Genomic DNA, 25,308 nt, shown 5'->3' with positions numbered 1-25,308 from the left:
TGTATGTGTGTGTGTGTGTGTGTGTGTGTGTGTGTGTGTGTGTGTGTGTGTGTGTCTGCCTGCTGTGTGGGGGTAACTTTCACTGCATACACTTGTAAAACCCATTAACAGTCACTGGTTAACCAGTTCTGTCCACTGTATTTCTATGCGATTATAATGAAAGCATGAAAGCATAATACCTCCCCCACCCATGGGGATGTTGTGATATTGCTTGGTCTGCTGTTTTGATTTTTCTTCTTCTGGACCTATAAAGTGTGGGAAGGGGCAATATATAGGACCTACATGAAACACAGGACCCACAATAATTACATGAATGAATAATTAACAAATCAATCAGCACATACATTGTGCCATAAGTGGTAATACTGATTCTTATCAACATATGTCATGCTGATTAAGCCGATGCAGTGTGTGACTTAGGAAAGGCTCATCACTCCAATTTCAGTGGCAGATACGACTGTCCACCGGTACACTGGGGGGGCACATTTTAGTGTCATACAGTTTCACTGTTGTTTCTGATGCCGCTGGACATCAGCTTGACACCATTTATGAGTGCCACAGGGCAGTGAAACAGTAGCAGCATACCAAAAACCAACCAACCAACCGACATGGCACTCAGAATCGACACAGGCCATGAGAACGAGAGGGGCATACCGTTAGCCACTTTCTGATCTCTGTGTCACTCCTGATCTGAACCAGACCTGTGACAGACATGATGACAGTCAGACCTGATCCAGACAGCCCTGAGCAAAATTAGACTCTCTCCTGAAAAGAGGGCAGATCACTGGAAACAGCACGATGCTGCACCAGTTAACAAGCAGCTGCTGTCAAAAAGTAATGCATGTCATTTTTCCTGCATTTCACACATCCAACAAAAACCACTTTAATGCAACGGGACGCCACCTGGCACGTAATATAATTTGGACGACTAAGTCACTATAGGAATTACAGTACGTGGACACACAGAAATGTAAGAAGACAATTTGATTTGATTGGTTATTTTAGGAAGAGTTGTGTGTTGGAACTACTGTATTTCTTGATTTTGCTGACTGCATGGCCATGGCCCTAATCGTAGGAGGCTTTAACAATAGCAAAAGCTTTACTACCTCATTCATTCCACCCAACACTTTCATACTGTGGGGTATGATGGACACAGCAGCTCCTAGGAGCCCCTTGTGGCAGCGTTTCTCTATGATGAATCATGCATCTTCTGCAGCTTCGGTGACCTAACTGCCCCATGTGGAACATCTCATTTTAATACAAACACACAAGAGGAGACGAGAGGTCAGGAGATGAGCTGAAACACACTCACTGTAACACACTCACAAACTCATCCTGTCTCTGAGAGCGCCACGACGTGCACTGATGACAAAAGAAGCAGCGACATCAACTACAGCCTCCTGCTAATGAGTGTGAATATTCATGCTCTTCATTGACCCACATGCTTTTGGAATGATGTCATCAGTTTACACTATGACCAGTGAGTAGAGCTGAATGTCCCATGTGGCTTGGTATTTAGGTTTCTGTGGATTTAGTTCACTGCCTGCATTGTGTCAATAAAAATGGCCTCCTACCTTAGATATTGTTCAATTGAACTAATGATATCATGTATTTATTAAAGAACTGGTGCCTCTACCTTGTGTTTTGAGGTCTTTGCAGACCAGTGACCCAGTAATCTAGTCTCTAGTAGAGCAGCTCTGGAGACTTTTCCCACCAAACTTTTTTTTTTTTTAGTCCCAGCAGGCAGAGTGACATCAGTTTCTCACGCTCTTTGTCCATCCTGTCTTCCTCTGAGCTCTCCCTCTCTTCCTCTCTCCTCCTCCCAAGTGGGTTGTTGAGACGTCGTTGGTTTCCTGTCACTACTCCCTCTCAGGTACACACAGATATACATTCACGAGTCCTTTCACAACTTCATAATCCATCGCAACAAGTGCATTATGTGCTGAATATCTTAAGCTGAAGTGTACTTGCTGCACATATATAACAGGAATGTGCAAACTGGTTGATTTAGACCAATGCAGGAGTGTATCTGAGGGGGAGCTGGATACACTGGCAGGACTTTCACAATCACAGCTACTTTTTAGTCAGTCGAGGTCCAGAATTCACTGTACTCAAGTGTGATTATGTAAACTGGAAGGCTCGGTGCCCACACACTGAAAATGGATTTTTCTGTGTCAAGCAGTTAAAATTCAAAATAGTATTTTGCAAAGAGAGAAGGTGATTGAAGCTTTTTAGTGGTGAAAACAAATTTTTATTCAGAATATTTTCACGTCACAATTTGTCTGGGTGTGAGTTCACCATTTTTTTTAAATGTGCCTGTGCACTTTATGTCTGGGAGTGAGATGAGATGCTCAGTATGATGAGTGAAGAACTGAACTGGAGCCAGAGGGTAGTTAGCCTAGCTTAGCATAAAGACCGCCACCCTTCTGAAACAGAAAAGTAGTCTGGCGTCTTCATGCATTTGGTCTCATGCACAAAACTTAGAGTCTGCAGCCACACTAGCATCTCTGTGAGCATGTACTTCAGCACAGCACCACTGTGCCACAATGACAATGTTAACATGCTGATGTTTAGCAGGTAGTGTATACTTGACCATGTTCACCACCTTAGTTGAATGTGTTAGCATACTAGCACTGGCTAATTTGCATTCGACACAAAGTAAAATACACCTGCCAACTCCTCTACCACTGAGCAAGTAACATGTTTTATCTTGTTTGCTTAATCATCATTCAAACAGAAATAAATTAACAAGCATTTGTGGTTTTCTCAGGAGAGTTATGAGCTGGAACCATTTCTTGTTGAACAACTTGTTTACAGCTTCCTGAAGTGTTGTCACTGTAAGGTTGGTTTGGTACCATTGTGCCTTTGCATTTCTATTTCTGTGCAGATTAAACAAATGAGACACAAATTGTTAATTACTGAGCTTTAGAGATGTTATTTGGTCAGAGCCAGGCTAGCTGTTTCCCCCTGCCTCCAGTCTTTATGCTAAGCTAGGCTAACCATCCTGACTTCTCCTGACTCTGTACTTAGTACATAGCCATGGCATTATTATGAACTGTCTCATATAACTCCCAGAAAGTTAAGTTGTGTATCATCCCCATAATAATGATGTTAAATACTTTCATCGTGGGTAATTTAGCCTAGCATAAACATGTGGAGGTACAATAAAAGAGGACCACAACTTGAACCCTGCGGAACGCCATATGAAGTTTTGTATTGTTCAGACCTGAACTCAAAAAAGTTCCTGTTTTGTAAATATGATTTAGGACTAGTCTCCATTGTCCCAACCAATTTTCTAGTTTAGTCACAATACTTTATGATCCACTGTATCAAATTCAGCACAGCGCTCAAGAAGAACAACTATAAATCTCATACAATAATACAGTTCCAGTTGAATTCAGTTTCCCAATACCAATGGGTGTTACATTTCACCAGTGGGTGTGCCACTTTTGCTTCCTGGTTCAGTGTAATCAGTTCTTTTTTTCTCCAAAGTTAAAACTTTGAGCCAATGACCAACGTCTTGTGGGAAGTTCTCAGTCATCTCTGAACTTTGAGGGAGTGACCAAAAGGAAGAAAGGCTACAAGTGGAGGAAGTCAGGGTGAAAACTGAGACAGATGGATGGATGGCAAAGGACGCATGGAGAATGAGACTGAAGAACTTCCAGAAATAGGCCGCTCAGTGACAGAAGCAGGAGAGACGGAGGGCGAGTGACAGCGAGCGAGGAAGAGAGGGAGAGGAGAGTGAGGGAACAGGGTGGAGGTCAGGGGAGAGAGTGAGTGAGTGACTGCTGAAAGAGGAGTACGCCTGGGAATGAATGGTATGGGATTTAGACGTGACCAGCCCACCACCAGCTGTGCATGTTGTCCCAGACACACATACACACACGCACACACACACACACACGCACAAACAGATTGTGTTATCAAGTCCCGACACACACACCCAGACTGGAGCCTGTTACACATTAACGCTGCAGTAAAACAAGATGAAAAGGAGAGAGAGTGAAATCTCTGGTTTCATGACTCAGTCGCTGTGATGCCCATATAAAGCTCAACTATGTCACCTAACCAGTTTCATTAACCACTAACGCGGACTAAAATCAATGATACACTCATTTGAATATGAATGTGTATTTTTGGATCCATTGTGGGGTATATTATAGGCTTATACAACAAAAGGAAAGAATAATCATCATCTATATATTTGCTGAAGAATATCAATTTAACAAATAATGTTTGTATGTGACATTTTATGTATTTTCTTTTATCAAACACAGCAAAATATTAGAAGTCCACTCATACCACCTAACCACGAGAATGATGTAAGAATCGAAGCCCACACACAAGACAAGAAAAGTAAACAAAGTAGCACAATGAGCATGGAGGTTTAGAGATGGAAGGTCAAAAAAAGAAAAAAAAAATATCATCTCAAGGTGAAGCCAGTGGAACAGGGTTAGAGCAGGATTTCATGCAGGAACTGCAGCTCAAAGTACTTTACAAGAAAGAAACCACATGCACTGAGTGCTTTACTTAAGAAAGACAGAAAGGACATAGAAACAGATAAGAAAAAAAAAAGAACGTAAAATAAGAAGGAGAATAAAACCATAAAGCATGATGAATATCATACAGCTGTCTCAGAATATCTCAGTAAATTCCACCAAAAAAGAGGATTATTTTTAAAGTGTTGAATAGTCGGATTTGAATACATCAGAGCAGGTGGGATGCTCAGATATGTTTTCCTTTTTAAACTCAATATCTGAGGCAGTTGAGTGATAAAAAGAAAAAAACTGCTAATAGAGACAGTCCTTTGTTTTCTATCACTAATTGTTCTGTGGTCAAATAAAGTTTCAGTGAAAAAAGGCACAATAAGATAAGATATGTGAATATGGTCTGTGTGGCCTGTTTCATAGCACTTTACTGCAATTCAACAATGAGTTGGGGTGAAATCTTGTATTATAAAGTAACATCACCTGTAATTTCACAGGTAACATCACTTTCAAAAGTTATCTGTTAAAACTTTTACACCAGACTTTACCCACTTATTTACTTGCTGCTCATGCTCAGTGTCATGTACCATAATGGGGTTGTGGTCTGCCTGTGTAAAAAATGCTGGTCCCAAATATAGGATGGAAAACAAATACCACTGATTTCCATTCAATGGCTCCCATAGTAAAATCAGCATAATTAGATTTCCATTACGTTAATAATGAAGATAAAAAAAACAATAATACAAACAAAATCCTGTTCCAGTGAAATGAACAGAGGAAGGAAGTGCTGAGTTTCTATTAAAGGAGTGCTCCAACAATTTAGTATTGATTTAGGGATATTAAACAAACTAGGCAGCTGTTTGCAGTATGGCAGTCTCCAAGGAGCCCCCAGCAAATTCTGCTTGGGCCCCACAAGAGCTTGGACCAGCTCAGCAACTCTGGAAATAGGAACTATTCCTTTTGATAATTTTGCTGCTCAACATAAGGTTTCATTATCCATTAGACTTTTTTTATTTGGGCACAAGATTGCAATGACAAACAAACAGTACAAATAAAAGCCTTTTATACTTCAAACTTTATTTATTTATATGGCACTTTTCATACTTAAAAAGCAACACAAAGTGCTTTTACGGTCAATTAAAATGCCTCACTTAATTGAAGTAGATTTGTGTAGCATCAATGACATGTTCTGCACCTAAATTTGACATATTTGTCTCTTATAACTTGTGATAATGAAGTTGTTGGCTGTTCTGAGTGTATGTGGGCAAAGTCTGCATGTAGAATCATGAGCATTCACTGCCCTCATGTGGTCACAGTCAGAAACTACAACATGACAATATAGTGATATTGTGAAACACAGTGTTACATTAATAACATTAATGCAGTCAGAAACACTTAAGAGAATGGATCATGACTGATATGAAACATATTCAAGTTTGCAGAAGATGCAACAATTATCAGGCAGGTAACTGACTATAGTGGTGTGACAGCACATTAAATGGCTTCTTTTAAAGGAGGGGTGCTTGGCAAAATAAGTTTTAAATATGAGAAAATGCCATAAAAAGGGAAAAGAAGCAAGTCTCTGGAATAATTAGATGCAAATTCTGTGTTTTGATGACATCACTGAGCATTTTTCCAGTCGTAGTATAAATAATGATAAATGGAAGCTTGTCCAAATAATTGTTACCCATATTTTCAGTCTGCATATTGACCTTTTGACCCAATAAATTCTGATTTTATATATTTTCTATAATTTCCATATTAAATACAGGGATAATTACCAGGGAAAGTAAACGTCCGGGTTAATACTAATTTGTTTTTTTGGAAAAAAGATTGGGATAAGACTGTCTAAATGTCGGAACTACATTACCCATCAGTACTCTAAACGGGAATTCACCATTTTTCCCGCAAAATGAGATATTTTCTTGTTCATTGGCTGAACGCCATGACAGGAAACGCATAACGAAATATGATTGGCTGGTGCTCTCCGTTCAGTTACCCGGATAAAGATCAACTATATTAAATAGACAATCGCAAGAGGGGGTTGTAGTTCATAGCAGCAGTCGGCACTCGGCAGCTTGGAAGTCTGTTTTGTACCTCAGTGTTTGGAATTATTTGTTGCTTTTAAATATGGTAAGTATTTAATGTCGTTCGCCAGATTTCAGAATGATAATCTGTGTATGATAGTGGTTTATCGGCAATACATTTTTGATAGTCGCAAGTGCATTTCAGTGAATAGCTGTTAGCAGCTAGCGTTAGCTGTTGTAGTAGCTTAGCGGGATAGCTAACTTGCAGTTACTGACTGCAATGAGCGAGCAATTGAATGGCCACAGAATGCTAAAAGGGCGCTAGAATTGGCCACCATTAGTCAGTTTTATTCATGGTAATATAGGATCTGGCTGCAGCAAACTCATTAACAATATCCATGTTTTCCAGGCCGGTGGAAAGGCAGGCAAAGACTCCGGAAAGACCAAGACGAAAGCTATTTCGCGCTCGCAGCGAGCGGGACTGCAGGTTTGTCCATTGAAATTCATTCATTTCCTCGGCTGTGCTAGCACAAGCTAACATCAACAACCAGACGATGCAGAGGTTGCTCAGCTGGCGGCTGCCTCTCACCGACAGGCCACTGAACCCTTTGCTTATCTACGCTAATGTCCGCTTTGTTTCTTGTCGCTGCAGTTCCCAGTGGGTCGTATCCACAGACACCTGAAGTCCAGAACCACCAGCCACGGCAGAGTGGGAGCCACTGCAGCGGTGTACAGTGCGGCTATTCTCGAATACCTCACGGCCGAGGTAACGTTAACCTCTTTTGCACCATATACCAACATGTAGGCTCTGGATATCAGCTGTTTGGTTTTTTTTGCCTGTGAAAATAGCTTAAGTCTGGCGTTCTTTCAGGTTCTTGAGTTGGCAGGAAATGCATCAAAGGATCTAAAGGTGAAGCGTATAACCCCACGCCACTTGCAGCTGGCCATTAGAGGAGATGAAGAGCTGGATTCACTTATCAAGGCTACTATTGCTGGTGGAGGTAAGGAAACAGTTCTGTACTGTAAATTAATTGTGAGAAATGCCCTTTGAATCCTAGAGGTCACGATAACAATACAGTCAAAAGCAAGGTTAATTCCACAGTAATTAGAAATGTGTGCTTTGCTTAATAATTCTCATCAGATTTGCTCTTCCTCTTAATTTTCAGTTGATCAGATCAGCAACTAACAGCGAGTGTTTGTGCCTGACTACAGTGCTGTTAATGGCTCACCCGTTGATCTATTGTTCTGTTTTCCAGGTGTGATTCCTCACATCCACAAGTCTCTGATTGGAAAGAAGGGCCAGCAGAAGACTGTATAACCTGAAGTGCTCTGGAAGTCTGCATCAAATGATTAAATGTCTTAGATTAGAACACCTTTTAGGAATGATTTGTATTGAGCTTGCATTTACTCACCTGGGGTATTTTTTAAAAGTGGCTTCAGAGAAGCTCATTTTTTGTGTTTTTTGTTTTCAGGTGCTGCAGTTTTTGTGTTGAAATGTGCTTTTGTGGCGTTCCCATGTTTAAAGTGGTGTTTTAATAAAGCTCTGTTTGGGCATTTGCAGTTCTTTTCGTTCTTGCATCTTCATGGGTTTGTTTCTGTTGTCATCTCTACATTAGGTATTCAGTTGACTGCTCCAGTGTGGATGGTGTACATGTGTTTGGGTTGAGTGGTCTAAATCATCCCAGTTAGAAAGAATCCACCTCGCTCAGCAAAAAGCAAAGGAGAACCACAGCTTGCACGAGGAGTCGACGTGCTTAGAACGAGCTTAAGCATGCAAACCTTCCGTTTCAGCCTCATGTAGTGTGAATTGCAAAGCATGTTTTTACATCAGTTTACTGACCTGGTGAAAACCCTGTAGTGATTTTGGATTCCTGAATAAAGACTGGACTGGCATAGTCAGAACATTTTGCATATTGTGTATGGATGGCTTTTTGCATGAAGGCAGTTTAGCTGCATTCTTCATTCCTGGTTTCATGGTGAGATGGTTTGATAAGAGTAAAAACATCTGTAGCATGAGCGGTATAGAGGTATGGTAGTACGTTTTCAACATGATCCAACAAAACCAGTTTGACTTAAAGTTGTTTTTTGGCTATTGAAATGTGGTGTCTTGAAAAATAATGAAATACAACCCAATGAATGTATTGACAGTAATCATCAATATCTTATGAAAGGCACAAAAGATGGTTTAGTGTATGAATTTAGATTGTCAAGGTTGTAGAAATTGTGGTTAAAGTATAAAACGAGGTTATCCAGAGTTTTTTTTTTTTTTTTTTTTTTGAAGATTTATAGATTAAATATAATTTGAAAATTTAATCATTTTACCAATACATTTGCATTTGATAACAACCTTGAAGAATATATTTAATTTTGAATAATTGTAACATATGTTAAGGAAGTTTTCAGAGTAAAAGCTTGGAATCAACATCCTCCTCAGCCATCTTTTAACCATAACACTAGACTACAACTAGATGTCACTGTAACACCACCAAAAGCCTCCTATTACTGTACAAAGTGCCCATGGCCTCACTTAGTCTGATAGATGAAACCTATATACTAACTAGAAGTCAGGGCTTGTGTTCACCAAGCATCAGATTCATTCTTGCAATAGTGTGTGTGTGTGTGTGTGTGTCCATTCGTGACAACAGAACTGTCTCCAACTTGAGAGGGGTTTTATGGCAAAAAAGAAAGATGCACTTCAGGCAGACATTGACTGTGAAGGCTGAATTCTTCTTCTTCTTCTTCTTCTTTTTTATTTTTTAATATTTGCAACATGTTTAATATGTAGGACTTCATTACCCAGAAATCCTTTAATGATGTCAGCAGTCAGATGGATGAGATGCTGTATTGTTGTAGGCCCACTTTTATATGTAATGCAAAACTAATGCATATCAAAGACCTACCCATCATTGAACCTACAAGGAAGTTACATTCAAACCACTCAAATGAAAGCACATATAACATGAAAAGAATCTGAAATGGAACTCTAAGACAGATACACACAAACCAAAACCCGAGGAAGGCACTTTAACATCCTTTGGTAGCAGCAAGAGACAGCTGAGTTTCACTGATTTTCTACTTTTCTTTTTCAATTTGTTGAACTCTATTACCCATGATTCTTCTGGAAGGTGGTCAGTACGTTTTCTATCGTCTGCTGTGCATCAATTAGCGAGCTTTAGAGGAGCTGGAGGGTGTTTTATTTACAAACCAAGCTGACTGTTTCCCCCTGCTTCCAGTCTCTATGCTAAGCTAGGCTAACTAGGTCCTGAGTCCAGCTCAGTACTCACCACACACATGGAACGATGTTGGTCTTCTCATCTCACTGTGAGAGAGGAAAGCAAATACATTTATTTCCCAGAATGTTGAACTAGTCCTTTAATATGCTGACCATTAGTTCTCTGAGTTTCATTTCTTTTTACTTCAATTATGAGCAGACAACGACAAATAGGAAGAAAATCCCAAACTTCTTGTTAATTGTGTGTCAGTGTACAGGCTTCAGGGCTGTGCAAAATAAAATGGTTTTCATTTCATCCTTTGTGTTCGTGAAATCAGATGTGACGTTTAAAAATAATTAAGAAAACTTTTCAGGTTGACACAGACTTGGCTTACACGCAGCACCGGAGCTGCTCTTGCCGGCTTGTCCAAACTAATCAAATGTGCAGGAGAGGCCGAGGTCCGTAACCGGACAAATGAGTCCAAACACTACCTGGGTGCACTCCTCACTGTGACTCATTAATGAGGAAATAATGAGAGGAATAATTAGTAAACTGATCCCATGTGTGACAGCACCAAAACTCACAACGGCTGAAGTACTTACTCACAAGAAGGGGCCAGTTCAGTCTATTTTTTCATTTTCCAGAGGTTCTCAAATGCCTTTGTTTACCTTGTTCCACGGTTCCATGGGGCTTGGGAGTCCTTCCCAGCATGCTTTGGGTGAGACACTATGAAAGATTTCTCTTTACATGAAAAGAGCAATCATTCCTTCTATCAAAAGTCTGTTATGTTGTCTAAAAGAATAGCTTAACATCTTGGGAAATCAGGTTGATTGATGAGAAGTCTCATATCTCATGTGCTGCATTAAGTACATAGCTGAGCACGGTTAGCCTAGCTTAGCATCAAGCCTGGCTCTGTCCAAAGTTAACCTATGTTTGCTTTATCTGTACATGACATTTGTGTCTTAAGGAGGAGTTAATGTATGTGGTGGAACTATTTCTAGACGTGACTTTATGTCTCTGCACAGGACTTCTGTGCAGCAGCAGTGGGTTGTCAGATATGTTCTGTGAGCACTGCTTTTGGTTTTGGTCTCTGTACAAGTACAATGGTAGCAAATGTGGCAACCTGACTGTGATGATAAGTCTCAGGGGAGCTGTGTAAAGCTGCTGTTCTTCAAGAAACAGCTCAAGCTCCTAATTTCCTTGACAACACAAATTGACATTTTTAGCTATGTCAGCAGCTAGTGCTTCCACGACTTTGGTCCAGACTAAAAAAAATTAATGTTAGATGGATTGGCATGAAATTATATACACACATTCATGATCCAAAGAGGATGAAACCTATTGAATTTGGTGATGCTCTGATATTTCCTCTAGCGCCACCATTAGGTTCACATTTGTGTTTTTTCATTAATGTTTCAACAGCTGTTGTTCAATAGTTTTGTTCATGACCAAATATCTGCAAAAGTAGTCACATTCCCATCAGCCTCAACTGGACTTTATATTTAGTGCTAATTGGGAACTGTTAGCATGCTAACACACGAAGCTAAGCTAGTGGACATGATAAACATTTTACCTGCTAAACATTGCAATGTAGTATTGTAATTGTGATCATGTTAGCATGCTCATGTTAGCATTTAGCTAAAAGCCCTGCTGAGCCAGCCTGATGAAGCTGCAAGCATTGCTGCAGACTCTTAGGTCTTTTTGTCTGTTTGGTGGTGTATTAAAAAAACGAGACACATCATGTTAATTAATGAACTTGAGTTTGTTGGTGTCTTTTTACTCTTTGGAGAGAGCCAGGCTCGCTGTTTCCCCCTGCTTCCACTCTTTATGCTAAGCTAGGATAACCACTTCTCGGTTACAGCTCTGTACTTTTTTAAAAAGCATTATTTTGGGCATTTTACTTTTATTCACTGATGGACAGAAGACAGGTGACAGGTGGAAATGAGGGTAGAGGAGGCATGCAATAAAGGAAATAAGTCTATTGTCTATTGTATGTAATAAGTGCATTCCTTTAAAGATCCCTGTATTCGCTCCCACATCTCAGCTGAGGATTTGCACTTCAGTTCAGTTTGAAAGGACAAAAAGTTGAAAGGCAGTTGGGAGGAACTCAAACAAATCAAGGTGTGTATCTTAATAAAGTTTTGTTAAAATTTCTCCAAATGTAGCTTTTCCCCCCTTTCTTGCTTCTTAAGCTCTGGTCCTTTCTGGATTCATGCACCTCGGCAGAGCTACAAATTTGTAACACATTTTTTCAGCCAAACTGTTGTGGACTAAGTATCAAGTGTCTGCATCGTGGACTAACATCAAAAAGCCCCTCCAAAAGTCTAAATGTGTTTAATGAACTTCAAAATGCGGTTGTCCGATCCATAATTAACCTTTGGAGTCTTTAACAAGCACATCTGTCCGCGAGGCTATTGATGATTTGTTTTGTAGGCCTGCTGAAAAGCGGAGTGCTAATGAGGCTTTCCCCCTCGCTCCAGCCACGCAGGGCACCACTCAACCATTAAGTCAATTTAGAGAAGGCTGGCGGCAGGGGGAGGGGGGGGGTCTTTTAATTTGGTTTTAATTAAAGTGCAGGAAGTGAAACGGCGGTGCTCACCTACCTACCTTCAGGCTGGACGCTCTCTGGTGAGCTCTGGAAGCCATTAGCACATCTGGCCTCACTGGATGGATTTAACATTTATTGGGTTTTACAGAGCTCATAACAGCATGTCATCACAAGTTAAATGAAGAATTTACCATCTGTGAAGAAGACCGTTGCTCATTTCCACTGTCTCTGATGTTTACAGTCAGTGACATTACTGGCAGATAGATAAGAAACAAATGTCCCATATTGTCCTGAAGTACAGGGACTGATTAAAAGTACAGTGTGTTGTTCAACCACTGAAGCCTTGACTTTCACTTTAAAGGACCATACAAATAAAAACCATGCATTCAACATGTATTTTATCTACAGCACATGCACCTTCACATAAATGTTTTTGAATTTTAGTCTCATGTTGCTGTAAGATATATAGAATTTTTAACAGCACAGGTGCACTCATTCTTTTGTTCACCTTTGACCTCTCTTGCAGCTCTCTCCTCGCCAGTCACTTTGGTGAGAGCAATGTCATCGCAGCTAATAAAAGTGATGGTCAAAATTATGGAAATATGACCCACGTTGGGATAAATTGGAATTGATGTCAATGGGATGCATTCGACTGTGTTTTCTGAACGTAGATGTGAAGTATACATCAGTATGAGAGCATTTCAGACAGCACTATCCACACACTGCTGGTCACTGAAAGACATTTCAGTGATTCCCAGTTGCCTCTCATAAGCTGTTTGATGAGCAGCTGCTTTGTTTTTGGCCTCATTGCACAAAAAGTTCCCAGCATGAAATATTCCACAGTGAGCGACTGTAAAAGCTTGTCAACTCAGCAGCGACCGCACTACAAAGCAGATATAATGCTGGGTTTGATAACACAGTTAGAGAGAAAATGAGGCGGCTGCCGGGAGGGCTGGGAATTGAAGTGTTTTTTTTCCACTCTTCCTTGTTCAAGTTCACACTCGGGTCCATCTGGTGGCAGGTGGTTCAGAGCAGCTGAATAGGCAGCGGTCCAGACTCTCCTCCTCGCCCATCACACATGGCTAACTTATCAGAACAGACACAATGAAAGCAGCAACGACACTCACCGCGCCTGTAATCTCTGTCAGGGATGAGACTTTGATTCACAGACGCTTTCAGCACATTTGTCGACATTTTTTTTTCTCCCCCATTTTCCCCTCCTTTCCTGTTGGGCTCTGTGGCGGCTTGGCATTGTCTGTTGGTGTGTGTGTGTGTGTGTGTGTGTGTGTGTGTCTGCTCACACAGACGGGGTGGGCTGGCAGGGGTCACGGTTCGCCGGCCCGCCTAGATCCATCAAGAGGAACAAAGCAGGGGGAGAAGGAGCAGTGCCAAGCCCCCTGAAATCAAAGACCAGGTTTGGGATTGGGATTCGCTCCAAAAGGCTGGACCCATTTTGGTGGTGCAAGGGATCTCTGGGAGCCAGGGGAGGAGGAGAGGAGTTAAAAACAATAATCAAATCCACCACAGCGTCTGAGGATGGGGCCGGTTGAGAGCGCTGGCTGAAGCCTCTGCGTGCAGCATCCCTCCTCGTTCCTCCCCTTTGAAGTCAGCTTGCTTTTGTTCTTTACATAACTTGATCTGATATTTGAAAGGCTAATTTGTATGCATTCTGTGAGCAGGGGGTGGAGGGAGGTAGGCACCGCCACCCAGAATTCCACAAGGGAGCTGACAGGAAGGTCAACACGATTGGCCACAGGGGGAAATGGGGGACACAAGCAAGCCAAAAGCATATGATAAGTGTCTTTGAATTATTGCAGCTCTGTGCAAATTTAATGACAATGGCCAAGTGGTCAGGGGGCTGAAATCCCTTTGCAAACAGAGACTGTGCATGCTTTGGTGGTCTTCATTTTGCTGTCAGCTTCCCCACCGGACAAGACAGCTATAGGCTGTGAAGGCAAATATGAATAAACACTTCAAAGGAGCTCTGATACGGCTGATTTACATGAGCTGGACCCTCCACATGTTGTGCTGTCACACCCGATATGTACTTAGAGTAATTATTCAGTATTTTATTTAGCTTCAAACAATAAACATACTTCATCTGATTTAGTTGTTGGACATATGCACGCTAAAGAAAAGAAAATGGAGACAGATCATCATCTAGAAATGATTAAACAGACATCATTACAGCTGACTGCACTTTGTCTCCACCACTGAAACACAAAGCAGCACAGACTGTAGACTAAGACATGCTGTAGTTTTCGCTGAGACTTCTTTTTCAGCCGATAACTGATAAATTGACAATGAATTATTCCACTTAAATAAAATTTGCTGTTAATCAAGGATAAAAAGCACTTTCCAAAGAAACAGCAGCAGTGTCTCCATGCAACCATGCTAGCGGCCCTGTGAGGCTATACTGAGGCAAAGCAGCGTGAGCTGCATGTTAACATCAGCATGCTAACACATCCACAATGACAGTGCTAACATGCAGATGTTTAACATGTGTTTACCATGTTCATATCACTGGCTAGCATGAGGACATTTGCTAATTAGTGCAGCTGAAGCTGATGGAAAGCTGTTGTGCGGGTATTTGGTCACAAACCAAAGAACTTCGAGTTATAAAAGTTAATATGGAGGGAACATCATCAATCCATCCGATAGATGTCAAGATATTCAACTATTCAATTACTCAAAACCACAAATGTGAACCTCATAGTGGAACTAGAGGAAAAGTCAGAGGCCACCAGAGTCATTAGGATTCTCTGGGCACCATCGATCACTTGGAACCATCTGTCCCACATTTACTATCTGGAAGAGAAAAAGACAGGGAACAGTAAAATGATTACGAACATTAGCTCAAAAGCAGCTCCCTGCTGTAACTTTGACCCACTGAACTTACTGTAATTCTACCATTTATTTACAACAGGAACATTTTTGGTGAACTCACTTTTGGTGCTACCTTCAAATAAAGTCGAGGCTAATATTGCTAAACTGTTAGCTTTTTCACAAAACCTAAGATCATTAAATGGATAGTGTTATCTAGAGCTAAATTTAGTAATTCTGCCTCCTCAAAGATCTCAACAATTATTTCCTTAAGTAGAGCGTACTTAAAAGTTTTAATTTAATGTTTACGTATGTGTGTGGTTTCCTATACAGGACATAAGGGATAATGCAGTAGCAAGGGTGTTGCTAGCTACCCCCTGCTAACATACTGTGACAGCATCAAAAACTGTGTGTTTGACGTGGTTGCCGGGGTTCATGAGGGGGTTGCCTCGGTGCAGTGTGTCTGTTTTCGACATATTCAGAATGGTAGCTACAGTGTTGCGAGTGTCATGAGGAAAAATAGTGTGTGTTTTTTCAGCTAGCACACCAAATTTGGCAGCAATAGCAATTTAAGAGTGTGAGTGATTGTAGAAGGCTTTTTTTTTTTTTTTTTTCAGTTTATCAAGATTACATCTCCATCATGTGGCCCTGGAAGCTACACCTGCTTCTGTGCAAATAATTCCAAAGTGTGGAGGGTGTTTGTCTTGGAGCAGCATGCCTTCAGACAGCGCAGGGAGGTGAGGTGAAGGAGGAAGGAGAGACTTTTCATCAACCTTGAGCTTTAATGACTTCCTCAAGGTGCTTTTTGACTGCCGTCCAGAGGCTCGGCAGGAGGCGAGCCTTCCTCCTCAGCCTTGGCCTCGTGCCAGGGTGACAATCAATGTCTCTGTGTCTCTTCTGTGGGAGATTATTTCGAAGGTCCCCCCCTTTTTATTGGAGGAAATGGTATTTGGAGCTCAAACAGGATGTCCTGCTGACTGGCCTGGACTCTGAACCGTTTCCCCACCCCCTCAGGCTCCATTCTTCCTCTATACCCCCCTCCCCTCCCTCTGCTTCATTCTCTCAGAGGAAAATAGCTTAAATTAATCCAGGAGTCTAAGCAGCCACTTCTCTTTTTCTTGTCTCCGTTTGGAATAGCACAGAAATCATTCACAAATAAAACTTCCCTGCTAGAACCGAAGCCTTTGATAGGCCTGTCTGCAGGAGACGATGCCATACGAACAAATTCAGTACTCAGGATTTTAAGGTGCAGATAGAGTTTTACTGTCTCATGCCACTAATTTGAAAAGCTGAACTTTTCCAGGCTGCTGTTCTAAATGCTGATCCTTTTGAAAACAGTGAGGGGCATTTGAAAGCTGTGTAAAGAGAGTGAGATGACAAAAACAGTGGTCACAGAGAAAAGTGAAGTAACGAAACTTTAAGTTGATGACCAGTTGGATATCCAGCCATGCCTGCAAGTCCATGGAACCTTTGTGGAACAGCGGCCTCAGTTACAGGAGAGCGGTAACTGAAGTTTGGACCCATCATGTGATTTTTGGAAAGATAGTTGACTTATTTTTCAGTTTATCCTCGTGTTCATGTGACTGAAAAGGAAGAACGGGTGAAGCTTTTATTGGAATCTTATCTATAATCATCTGTTCTGTGTGGCTCCAAAAGCGAGTCAATCCCCATAGACCCCCATATTAAAATGGCCAACTTTACAGTAAGTGTAAAAATGACTTCTATTGTTATAGTCTATAGTCTCTATTGCTAATTTTCCCATTCATGACAACTCTACAGGGCTGAATTCTTATATAACTGATTATATTAAGGCTTAAAGTTCTGCATAATTATGGACATGGACACTTTGAGTGATAGCTAGCTGCTATGTTTCAGCACCCAGGCTTCATTCAGCATACCTCAGCCCCACCCACACTCCACCTCATTGCACATTTTTGGATTAACCAGGAGTTACTGGACACTGCAAAGATGGTAACATCCAGAACCAGTGACTGAGCTTCACAGCGCTCTTCAGAAACCTCTGGGTGACGTCACAGAGACCATGTCCACGTTTCATACGGTCTATGGGTTTTGTTGTAGCCTTGTGATTACAGAGCACAATTCCACTCTTTGATCCAATATAAATATTTGATCATTCTTTAGAGTGTTTGACAAATCTGCACGCAGAGTTTTTCACAGTAGTTAGCCGCTCATGACATGCGTGGGGTTCACACTCGGCCTCCCTCACTATTAGCACTGACCTTATGACCTTTTAAAGAGGCAATTTGGGCTCAGTTAAACATTAGAGGAGTGGGAGTGTGTTGGGTTCGCACGGTGGATCATCCAAACACTGTAAAGAGAAAAAAAAAAAAAAAAGATCTGAAAATAATCAAAAAGGCCTGATCCCAGAGCTGTGGCATGTGGACGAAACCCAGCTGGAGCGGTGCAGCCAGTGTGCTGCAGGTCCGTAGCAGCTCAGGCTTCAGCGTGGGCCGGCTGTTAAAGAGGTGGACAATCCACAATGATATGGTTAAAGCATGATAAAGGCTTTCTGCTGGCTCTTGAATTGTGTGTCAAACTGTCTATCATTAGCATGTCTGGCAGTTTTAGATTTTCAGTCAGTGTTTTCCAGCTCTGATATAATGGAGGTTCCTCCCTGACAGTCTACAAAACAACGTGAAGAGCAATCCCGAGGGTCAAGTCTGCTGCAGCTATGCTAGCAGCCATGCAAGCCTGAAGTTACGCTGCACGCATCACTTCATGCACTGACAGATCAACAGAGACCAGAAGTCAGTCATTGTGGAGGTGAATGACGGGCAGTCACGGACTCGCGCCCCCCTGTGGACGTTGGATCCAGATATTTTGGAATTGTCCACACTGTTCTGCTTTTGATCACATGAATGAGGATAGAGATTCCCAGATAAAGCGAGGACTTGCTTTTCCTTAATGTCACATGGTGACTTTGACCAATTATACCAGGCAAAGAGCACTGCTGTGCTGTTCCAGGGTCAGAGGTTGCGTCAATAATTTGTTCCATGAACAGCACAAGTTGAGCATGTGGAATTAGACACAGCACTACTTTCTGACCTGATGATGGCACTATATGGAGATCACCAACGCAATGCGTCCACCCTACAGCGCTGCTGCTAGCTTGGCTAAAAACTCCAGTAAGAATTACAGATATACATGAAAGTTTTTGCATGTATTTAGCAGGTTATTAATATTTACATTGCATTGGAAACAGGTATCCACACTCCTGTCTACAGACATGGTCAGAAGAGTGGACACATGATGAGAAGCATGCTGAGGTTTTTAGGAAAAATGGTCCTGAGGGGAAAGACCACATTAAAATCAAAAGGATAGAGGTGTTTGTGTGATGGTGGCCCTGCTGGTGGGGCGAACACATGACTTGTGCATAAGATCCACAGGGTGGAAATGGGCCAGAAAGGTACAGATTTGCACCACAACTAAATATAGGAGAACACCGCTGAACACCTACCAACTCCTCCACAGAGACATTTTTAACATTTAGCCTACAGTCAGCAGGAACAGGTTGTTCCAGCGCAGGCCTGCGAAGATGTGTGACACAGAGACTGATGAAAGCATGTGCGAGTCTTCCTCGCCCACAATAAATGGGGAAACTGGATGACTTCCAACTTTTCTTCTATCCGACCACCCACTTAGACTGACATAAAAAGAACATGCACGGCACAGTTTTGGTCATCCACTAGAGGAGGGAGATCAACATTTTGATCCCCGGATCCAATGATTCACTCAGTTACTGACCTTTTACCCCTTTACACTTTGATTAATTACAGTTTCATCAACACTGCTTGCAAGACAGATTCATATTATTTTTCTGTTTTTAGGTTTAAAGTCACAACTTGCAGCACAAATGTTTCATATAAAGGTTTCTCCTTATAGAGGGGATCTTTACCGTACAGCAGCACCGTGCGTTTGATACACCCACTGTCAGTGCCCCTCATACACCAAGTGTGTGTAGCTCTCCAAACACTACTGCGCACTCCAGTTTTATTTCGTATTGACATCTGGGCCTTCGGTGTGGGTAAATTTATTCTTTTAAAGTCTATATTTGTCAGACAGTGCTGGGACTGAAGTGGACTGAAGTGGAAGAAGAATGGATCTGAGCAGGGATCTCAGAGACAGAGTGTATGTCATTATGTGTCCAGGACAAAACAACAACAAAACAGCACTGTGATCCTCTTTGGAAATCTGGAAATCAGTGTACTGGAGATTTTAAACATTGCAGTTCATTTCAACTTGGGTTTTTATTTTTGGAGTTCTGGCTGTCAGTTTGTCAGTTATGACAATATTGTCCTCACCAAAGCATGGCTGTCTGCAGATTCATCAGACTCATGAGGGGAGTCCAAGCCTGCTGTTTTAAAGCCTTTTTCAATCCTAACCCGAACATACCATAATATCTACTGTTCATTTTAGGTGTCCTTAGACAGGCATGGTGTGACATATTGAGTGTAAAACTGAATTAAAGACACCCACCCATCGATTTTTAAAACGCAGAACTTAACTCCTTCCTGTTTGGGGGTAAATACCTCACACTTGGAGGTCCAGATTGTTTTGTCTCGCCTCCATTATTTACATCCCACCATGACTTTTTCCATCTTTTTTTTTTTTTGTGAATGTGTTTCCTAGTCATAACCATGTGAATGCAAGCACATGGCTAATACAAAGTGGTCACATTTGATTTTCCACCACCCAAATGCACCATTACCAAGAGACAAGCATGGACAAGCCTGTGGGATACTGAGAGCTGCTATAGACACGCTGAAGGGGGTTTCTAAATGTAAGCAAATGAGAGGTTGCACATTTGGAGCCTTTGGAATGGGACAGAGCCTGCTGAGCAGCTATGATACTTTACTTTTAGTGTTGAAATGCGGAATTTGAAAGACCTGACCTGCACAGACTATCACCCATTCCTGATAATAGAAGCCAGTTATCACTTAGAAGTCAATGTTTCTCCTCAGAAACCATTATCACAATCACATACAGCATCCTACACTGGGCAAAATGTTAATGTTCAAATTGTATTTTGGTCAAAATCACATGTGAGCACTGAGGCCAGCGATCCATCCTCCCTAACAGAGGCACTCTGAGTCGTGTGTCATGGCACAGGTAGTGCTGGAGGAATCATTTGTGCTAATTAACACTAAATCCTAGCAGCTGCTACAGGCCACGACATCTACTGCGAGCCATCGGCTGCCGGTGATCCTCGATGGTTTCCTGCTGCATTGCCTCATTGGAGCTCTATGGTGGGGCTGGACCCGGCATCCTCCTGCATGTCAACGATCCACCGGGGGGCACCAAAGCCAGATATTTTCAAATCAGACACATAGGGGGCTTTAACTTGAACTAGGATACCAGGAAAAGACTTAAAACTGTGCCAAAAAATAAAAAGCTCATCCACAAGTCGCTTAATAACTCATCTGTACATCATACAGAATATTTATTAAATGTCCTCAAAATACACAAGAAACCATAAGACAGAACAGAGGGTAAGAAAAAACCCTTTAAGGTAATTTTGGAAAGGACCGCCACGGTTTACCATCCTGAACTTGAATTCATCAGACTAGCAAAAGTGTCTTCTGTTACAAATCAAACAAAGGCCTCCTCCTTAGAAAACGAATGCTGCGCTTTAACAACTCAAATTCCCACAAAATAAATTAAAAGATTTTTTTTTTCTTACACCCGTAAACAGTATGTCAGCCAAAATTCCCACTGGCTTCATTTTTTTCTTTTTTTTTTTTGTTAAATTTACCCAAAACATTTGAGAGATGCAGAACAGAGGAGCCGTCTAATCTCTCGTCTCTGACATCAGGAGTCTGTTCTCCCTCTTCCTCTTCCAGGCTCCTCGGTCTGTTCTACAAATCATTTAGCCCCAATGGTAAAGAGATGATGCTTCCTTTAAATCACATCCTGTGGACAAACATTAGTAGTGTCCTCAGTCCACTGAATCTATTGGCCCTGTAGCAGAAAATGAGCAGACACAACAAACAGGCGATAAGCAGGTGGGCGGGACCTGCTGCAGCACGTTAGTCCTGGATTTGGTAAAAACGGATCTTCGATTGTATCATGAGAACTTTCACCTCTGTGATTTGTGCTCAGCTCACTCCAGCAGTCACTCTTGTCTTACTTTATACAGTGTCACAATATGGGAATGAACAACTGCCAAATGATGCCGGACTTGTGAAATGATGTGATGGTGTGCTCCTCGCAGATAAACGCACTGATCGACGGAGTCTGCAAGTCATGTTGAAAATAAATCCAATAACAGAAAAACATCTTTTAACATGAGCTTTCTGTGAGAAGACGACTTAAAGCCACTGTGTGTACGATCTTCATGTTGTGACGCTCCCTCCGAAATGTTTTTTTTGTTTGTTTGTTTGTACCAAAAGCTGATATTTCCAGTAGAAATGGTTGCTGTTGGTAACATCCATGATGCAGAGGGGGAGGGAGATAATGACTTTTTTTATGCTACCACTGGGCGCACCGAATATTCTAAAATGCAGCACACAGAGGCTTCACCAAAAAAAAAGGCTGTTTTTAGCTGAAACTCAGATGCAGTGTAGCAAAACTCGAGTAATGCCTGCACACTGAACGCCTCATTTTGCTTCAAACGCCGTGCTTTCTGAATTGTCTAACAACATCTGAAACACCACTGCAGACACATCTGCTCAAATGGGAATCTGAAACATTTCCTAACTTTCTGAAGCAGACAATCCAACAATAACAGCCACCTCGCCTGATTGGTCAGGCGTGCAGAGGCGTGAAAATGAGCAGCAGCGTTTTCAACAGGGTGCAACACCGTGAACGTCTCTGAGATATCTGAAATGTGTGCCGTTATCTGCAGACCAGGCAAATTTACGGTTTTGAGATTCTGGCTGACCTTTGGCTAAACCCCGCCTCCAACCACCTACTGTCCAATCATAGCTTTGCAACTGTAAGTAGGCGGTGTGCATGAAGCTCTACTAAGTATGATACCTGGTATCTCAAGAGTTTACAGCATTGTCTGCCCTAAAGCTGCAAATGTTAGCATGTCTGGCTAACCTGCTGATTAGTAACCGACACATCCACTGAGCTAAGCTGCAACTAGCTCAGGACCTCGAGCAGACCCTATTCAAGGTTCTCGTTTTAAAATGAGTCACATGGAAACATCAGCTGGATTTCTGAGCTGACTCTGAAGTTTAACCATTAGCATCAGCTTCCATGAGTGAGCTACACACAATCAGCTAACAGGACGTACTTTTAGCTGAAAGGATCCACAGCCGTCAGCGAGGAACGAGCCTGCTTTTGAGAGGAATCGAAGAATCGAAGATGCCGGCTTTGCTGCTAAATCTGCCACCGTCATCTCTGAAAACACACGCTCAGTGCCAGAATGAAAAGTTCGACAGGTGTAGCAACAGTAACTAAGGGGGCGGGGCTTAGCAAATGGTCAAGTTTGTGTTTTGGCTCTTGAAACACATTTGTGGTTTGTAGTGTTTTGTTGTATTTGCTTGTGTCAGTGCACTGAAACTAGTAGGCGACTGAAAAGACTTCAATCACACACGGATGCAGCTTTAACCCAATCCAATCCCCGTTGTATTTTGAAAATACCTGCTTCCCTTCACTGACTGGCCTGACCTCTCGCTGGATTCTCCCAAAAACTGACCTTGCAAGATTGAGGAGTGCTTCTGCAAGGCTGCTGAAAAAGTAGTTTTTTGCACAATGCAAGCTGCACATGAACAAATACCATCTCCTAAAACAAAATACAGAAGTTCCAACAGTGTCGCGCACACACACGCGTATATCATGTTTGCTATGGGTGGTAATGGAAATCTATCAGCGTGGCCTTCGCGCCTGCTGGCAGTGTTTTGTTCCCATTGAAATGATTCAGTTTGACAATCAGCTTCATTTCAAGCCACTGACGTGTTGAGTGTTGTAGTAATGATCAGCTGTCACACAGATTCAAACATATGCCTCTTGTGAAGTGCTTCAACAAAGTCTTATTCTGCTGTTTTTTTTTTTGTTTTTTTTTTGCCATTTCAAGTACACACACACACACGCACGCACGCACACACGCACGCACGCACGCACGCACACACACACCTGCAAATTAAATTCAATAAATAAGACTTACAATGTTGTAAGGCAATGTTGACCATGCATTTGTCACAATGAACAACAAATCAAGACACATACATGGTAAAATATGCACATTCATTAAGAGCAACAACGTCGCCGCTTCTTCTTCTTTCCTATAAATCATGTGAAGTTTTCAAGGCTTTCTGGGTGATCTCCTGATCGACAGGGCTCATCCCCACGACACCTGGCTCTGGTTTCAGTAGCGGGACCACCTCTTCATTCAGAGAGCCCAGTCCAACCTGCAGGCTGGACGCACAGCAACTGGACCCAGCCACAGTGGGGCTTTTGCATTGCATCCAAAATTGGAGTTTATTCAAGAAAAATCAAAAGTCTGTGTGGAGACAGAGATCCAGCAGCCAGCTGCTCAGAGCCTCAGGACAGTCCAGAGGTTTCCAGGTAACTCTGGAGCTTTCTGACTGTACTTCTGTCCAAGGAGCAAAGGTCGAAATCAAAAGTAGTGTTTGTGATGTGGAAGTGTCCGGTCTCTTCAATGAGGTTCACAATCTGGAGGGCAGAGAGCACAGTTGGGTAAGAACAGCATGGATTTCTGTCTGTAATCACGGCTCTGTGAGAAAATGCTAATTGCATATGCAAGTAAACAGTTTGCGATTAACTTAATATGAAGCCAAAGCAAGCAAATGAAAGGAGCTGAAATAACATCAGTGCGCAGCCTCTCTCACCGCAAACAATAACCAACTTAACAATCCACTTAATCCCATTTTTCTTTAATGGAGTTCAAATAAAACCCACACACACAGACACACAAACAAACAGTGGCAGCTCAGCAGAGAAGTTCTGCTTTACGAGCGAAAAGAAAAGAGTGTGTGGACGCGTTTGATCTGGCTGGACGTGGGGTCGAAGTGTTTTACAGTTTGGGCAAAGCTTCTAATCTAATGTAATGGAAATGAGCATGGCCTCCTCCCCCATGCGCCTTTGCTCTGTTTTACTGGTTTCAGAACATGTAACCAGTGGTGGAAATGAAAGCTTGGGGTTGGGAGTCCTGGGGGAGCACAGGCAACACCATGCTATATATCTTGGTGTAGTTCTCAGAAATGTGGGAAAAATTACAGCTTGTTTTCATGACAGAGAAGATCTAAGTCAGATGATCACGCCTCGCGTCTCTCATTCCACTCTGGTGCCTTGTGTTAGTCTGGTGGTTTGCCGATTTGGCCTGTTTGCTCATTTTCGTCGCTGTTTAGGATCCACTTCAACTGGAAACAGCTACCAAACTCATGTCAGGCTCGGCCGTCTGAGGACCGTCTGCACTGCAGCGCTCTCTGCGATTCCATATGTGGTCCCCACCAGCGCGCAGGAGAGGCTGCGAGTTAATCATTTCCATCTCTTGTAACAGGAAGTGGAGCCAGTTGGTGAACTCTGGTAGATTAGCTTGATTACTGTGCAAGTTAAAGCTGTGCGCTGCTTTGGATGGGATTTCTTGTTTCCTCAGAGCCAGACGTCTTGTTAGGGGAGCGAGGCAGAACTTGGCAGCCGCAGCTGGGAAGATCCACTAATACCGTAATATGATACGCCGCGAGAATATAAGCAAGAAACATGCAATCTCTTAGGTGGAGAGAGGTTAACCAAATAATTCATTGCTTCCAGATGAAGCTGCAGATTGCAGAGGATCTGTAACAGATCGCAGCTCCTCTTCTAATCCGACGCAACAATATAGCGGACCAATAGATCAGGCGCGGACCGATATTATGCTGAGATCAGCGAAAACTACGGGAAGCCAGCCAATACAGCTTTCCTTTTTTCCCCCTTTTTTAATCTGGATCTTGGCAGGTCAGTGTAACTCTTCACAGAAGATAATAAAGCAGGAATGTTAGTGATAATATCACAGCCCAAACCTCAACTACATTCACTGTTTTCTTACTGGCAACGGACTCTGGTTCTCCTAAAGACATCACCATCCACTGAACACTGGAGATGGAGTCATTTTCATTGGTTATGACCCAAACATAAACTAAATGATGTTATGTCAGGAGATTTCCAGTAAAACGCCAGATTAGGTCACTGTTTGAACTATGTCTGCCTAATCATAAGCTGCACTTACTGCTCCATGCTGCATCTCT

At 42.1% G+C, this 25,308-nt stretch overlaps 2 protein-coding genes across 3 annotated transcripts in view; one reads left to right on the top strand and one right to left on the bottom strand.

Moving 5' to 3' along the window:
• The first annotated feature begins 6,522 nt into the window (after positions 1–6,522).
• Positions 6,523–8,074, top strand: LOC143317354 (histone H2A.Z). The gene is made up of 5 exons (XM_076725488.1): positions 6,523–6,620; positions 6,924–7,001; positions 7,167–7,280; positions 7,386–7,515; positions 7,771–8,074. The coding sequence occupies exons 1-5, from the start codon at positions 6,618–6,620 to the stop codon at positions 7,830–7,832; spliced, it is 387 nt and encodes a 128-aa protein (XP_076581603.1). The 5' UTR covers positions 6,523–6,617; the 3' UTR covers positions 7,833–8,074.
• Positions 8,075–21,497: 13,423 nt separating this feature from the next.
• mllt3 (MLLT3 super elongation complex subunit) overlaps positions 21,498–25,308 on the bottom strand; it is a 49,233-nt gene continuing 45,422 nt past the window's right edge. Inside the window, exon 14 of one of the 2 annotated variants that reach the window (XM_076725632.1) lies at positions 21,498–23,737. In XM_076725632.1, the coding sequence (XP_076581747.1) occupies positions 23,606–23,737 (132 nt within the window). In that variant the 3' untranslated portion in view covers positions 21,498–23,605. The remainder of the gene's footprint in view (positions 23,738–25,308) is intronic. The other variant, XM_076725633.1, reaches the window with a different exon arrangement.

This window comes from Chaetodon auriga, chromosome 24 (assembly GCF_051107435.1).
Source record: "Chaetodon auriga isolate fChaAug3 chromosome 24, fChaAug3.hap1, whole genome shotgun sequence".
Lineage (NCBI taxonomy): Eukaryota > Metazoa > Chordata > Actinopteri > Chaetodontiformes > Chaetodontidae > Chaetodon > Chaetodon auriga.
The sequence above is the reverse complement of the archived record's forward strand: the minus strand, read 5'-3'. Positions and strand labels throughout refer to the sequence as shown.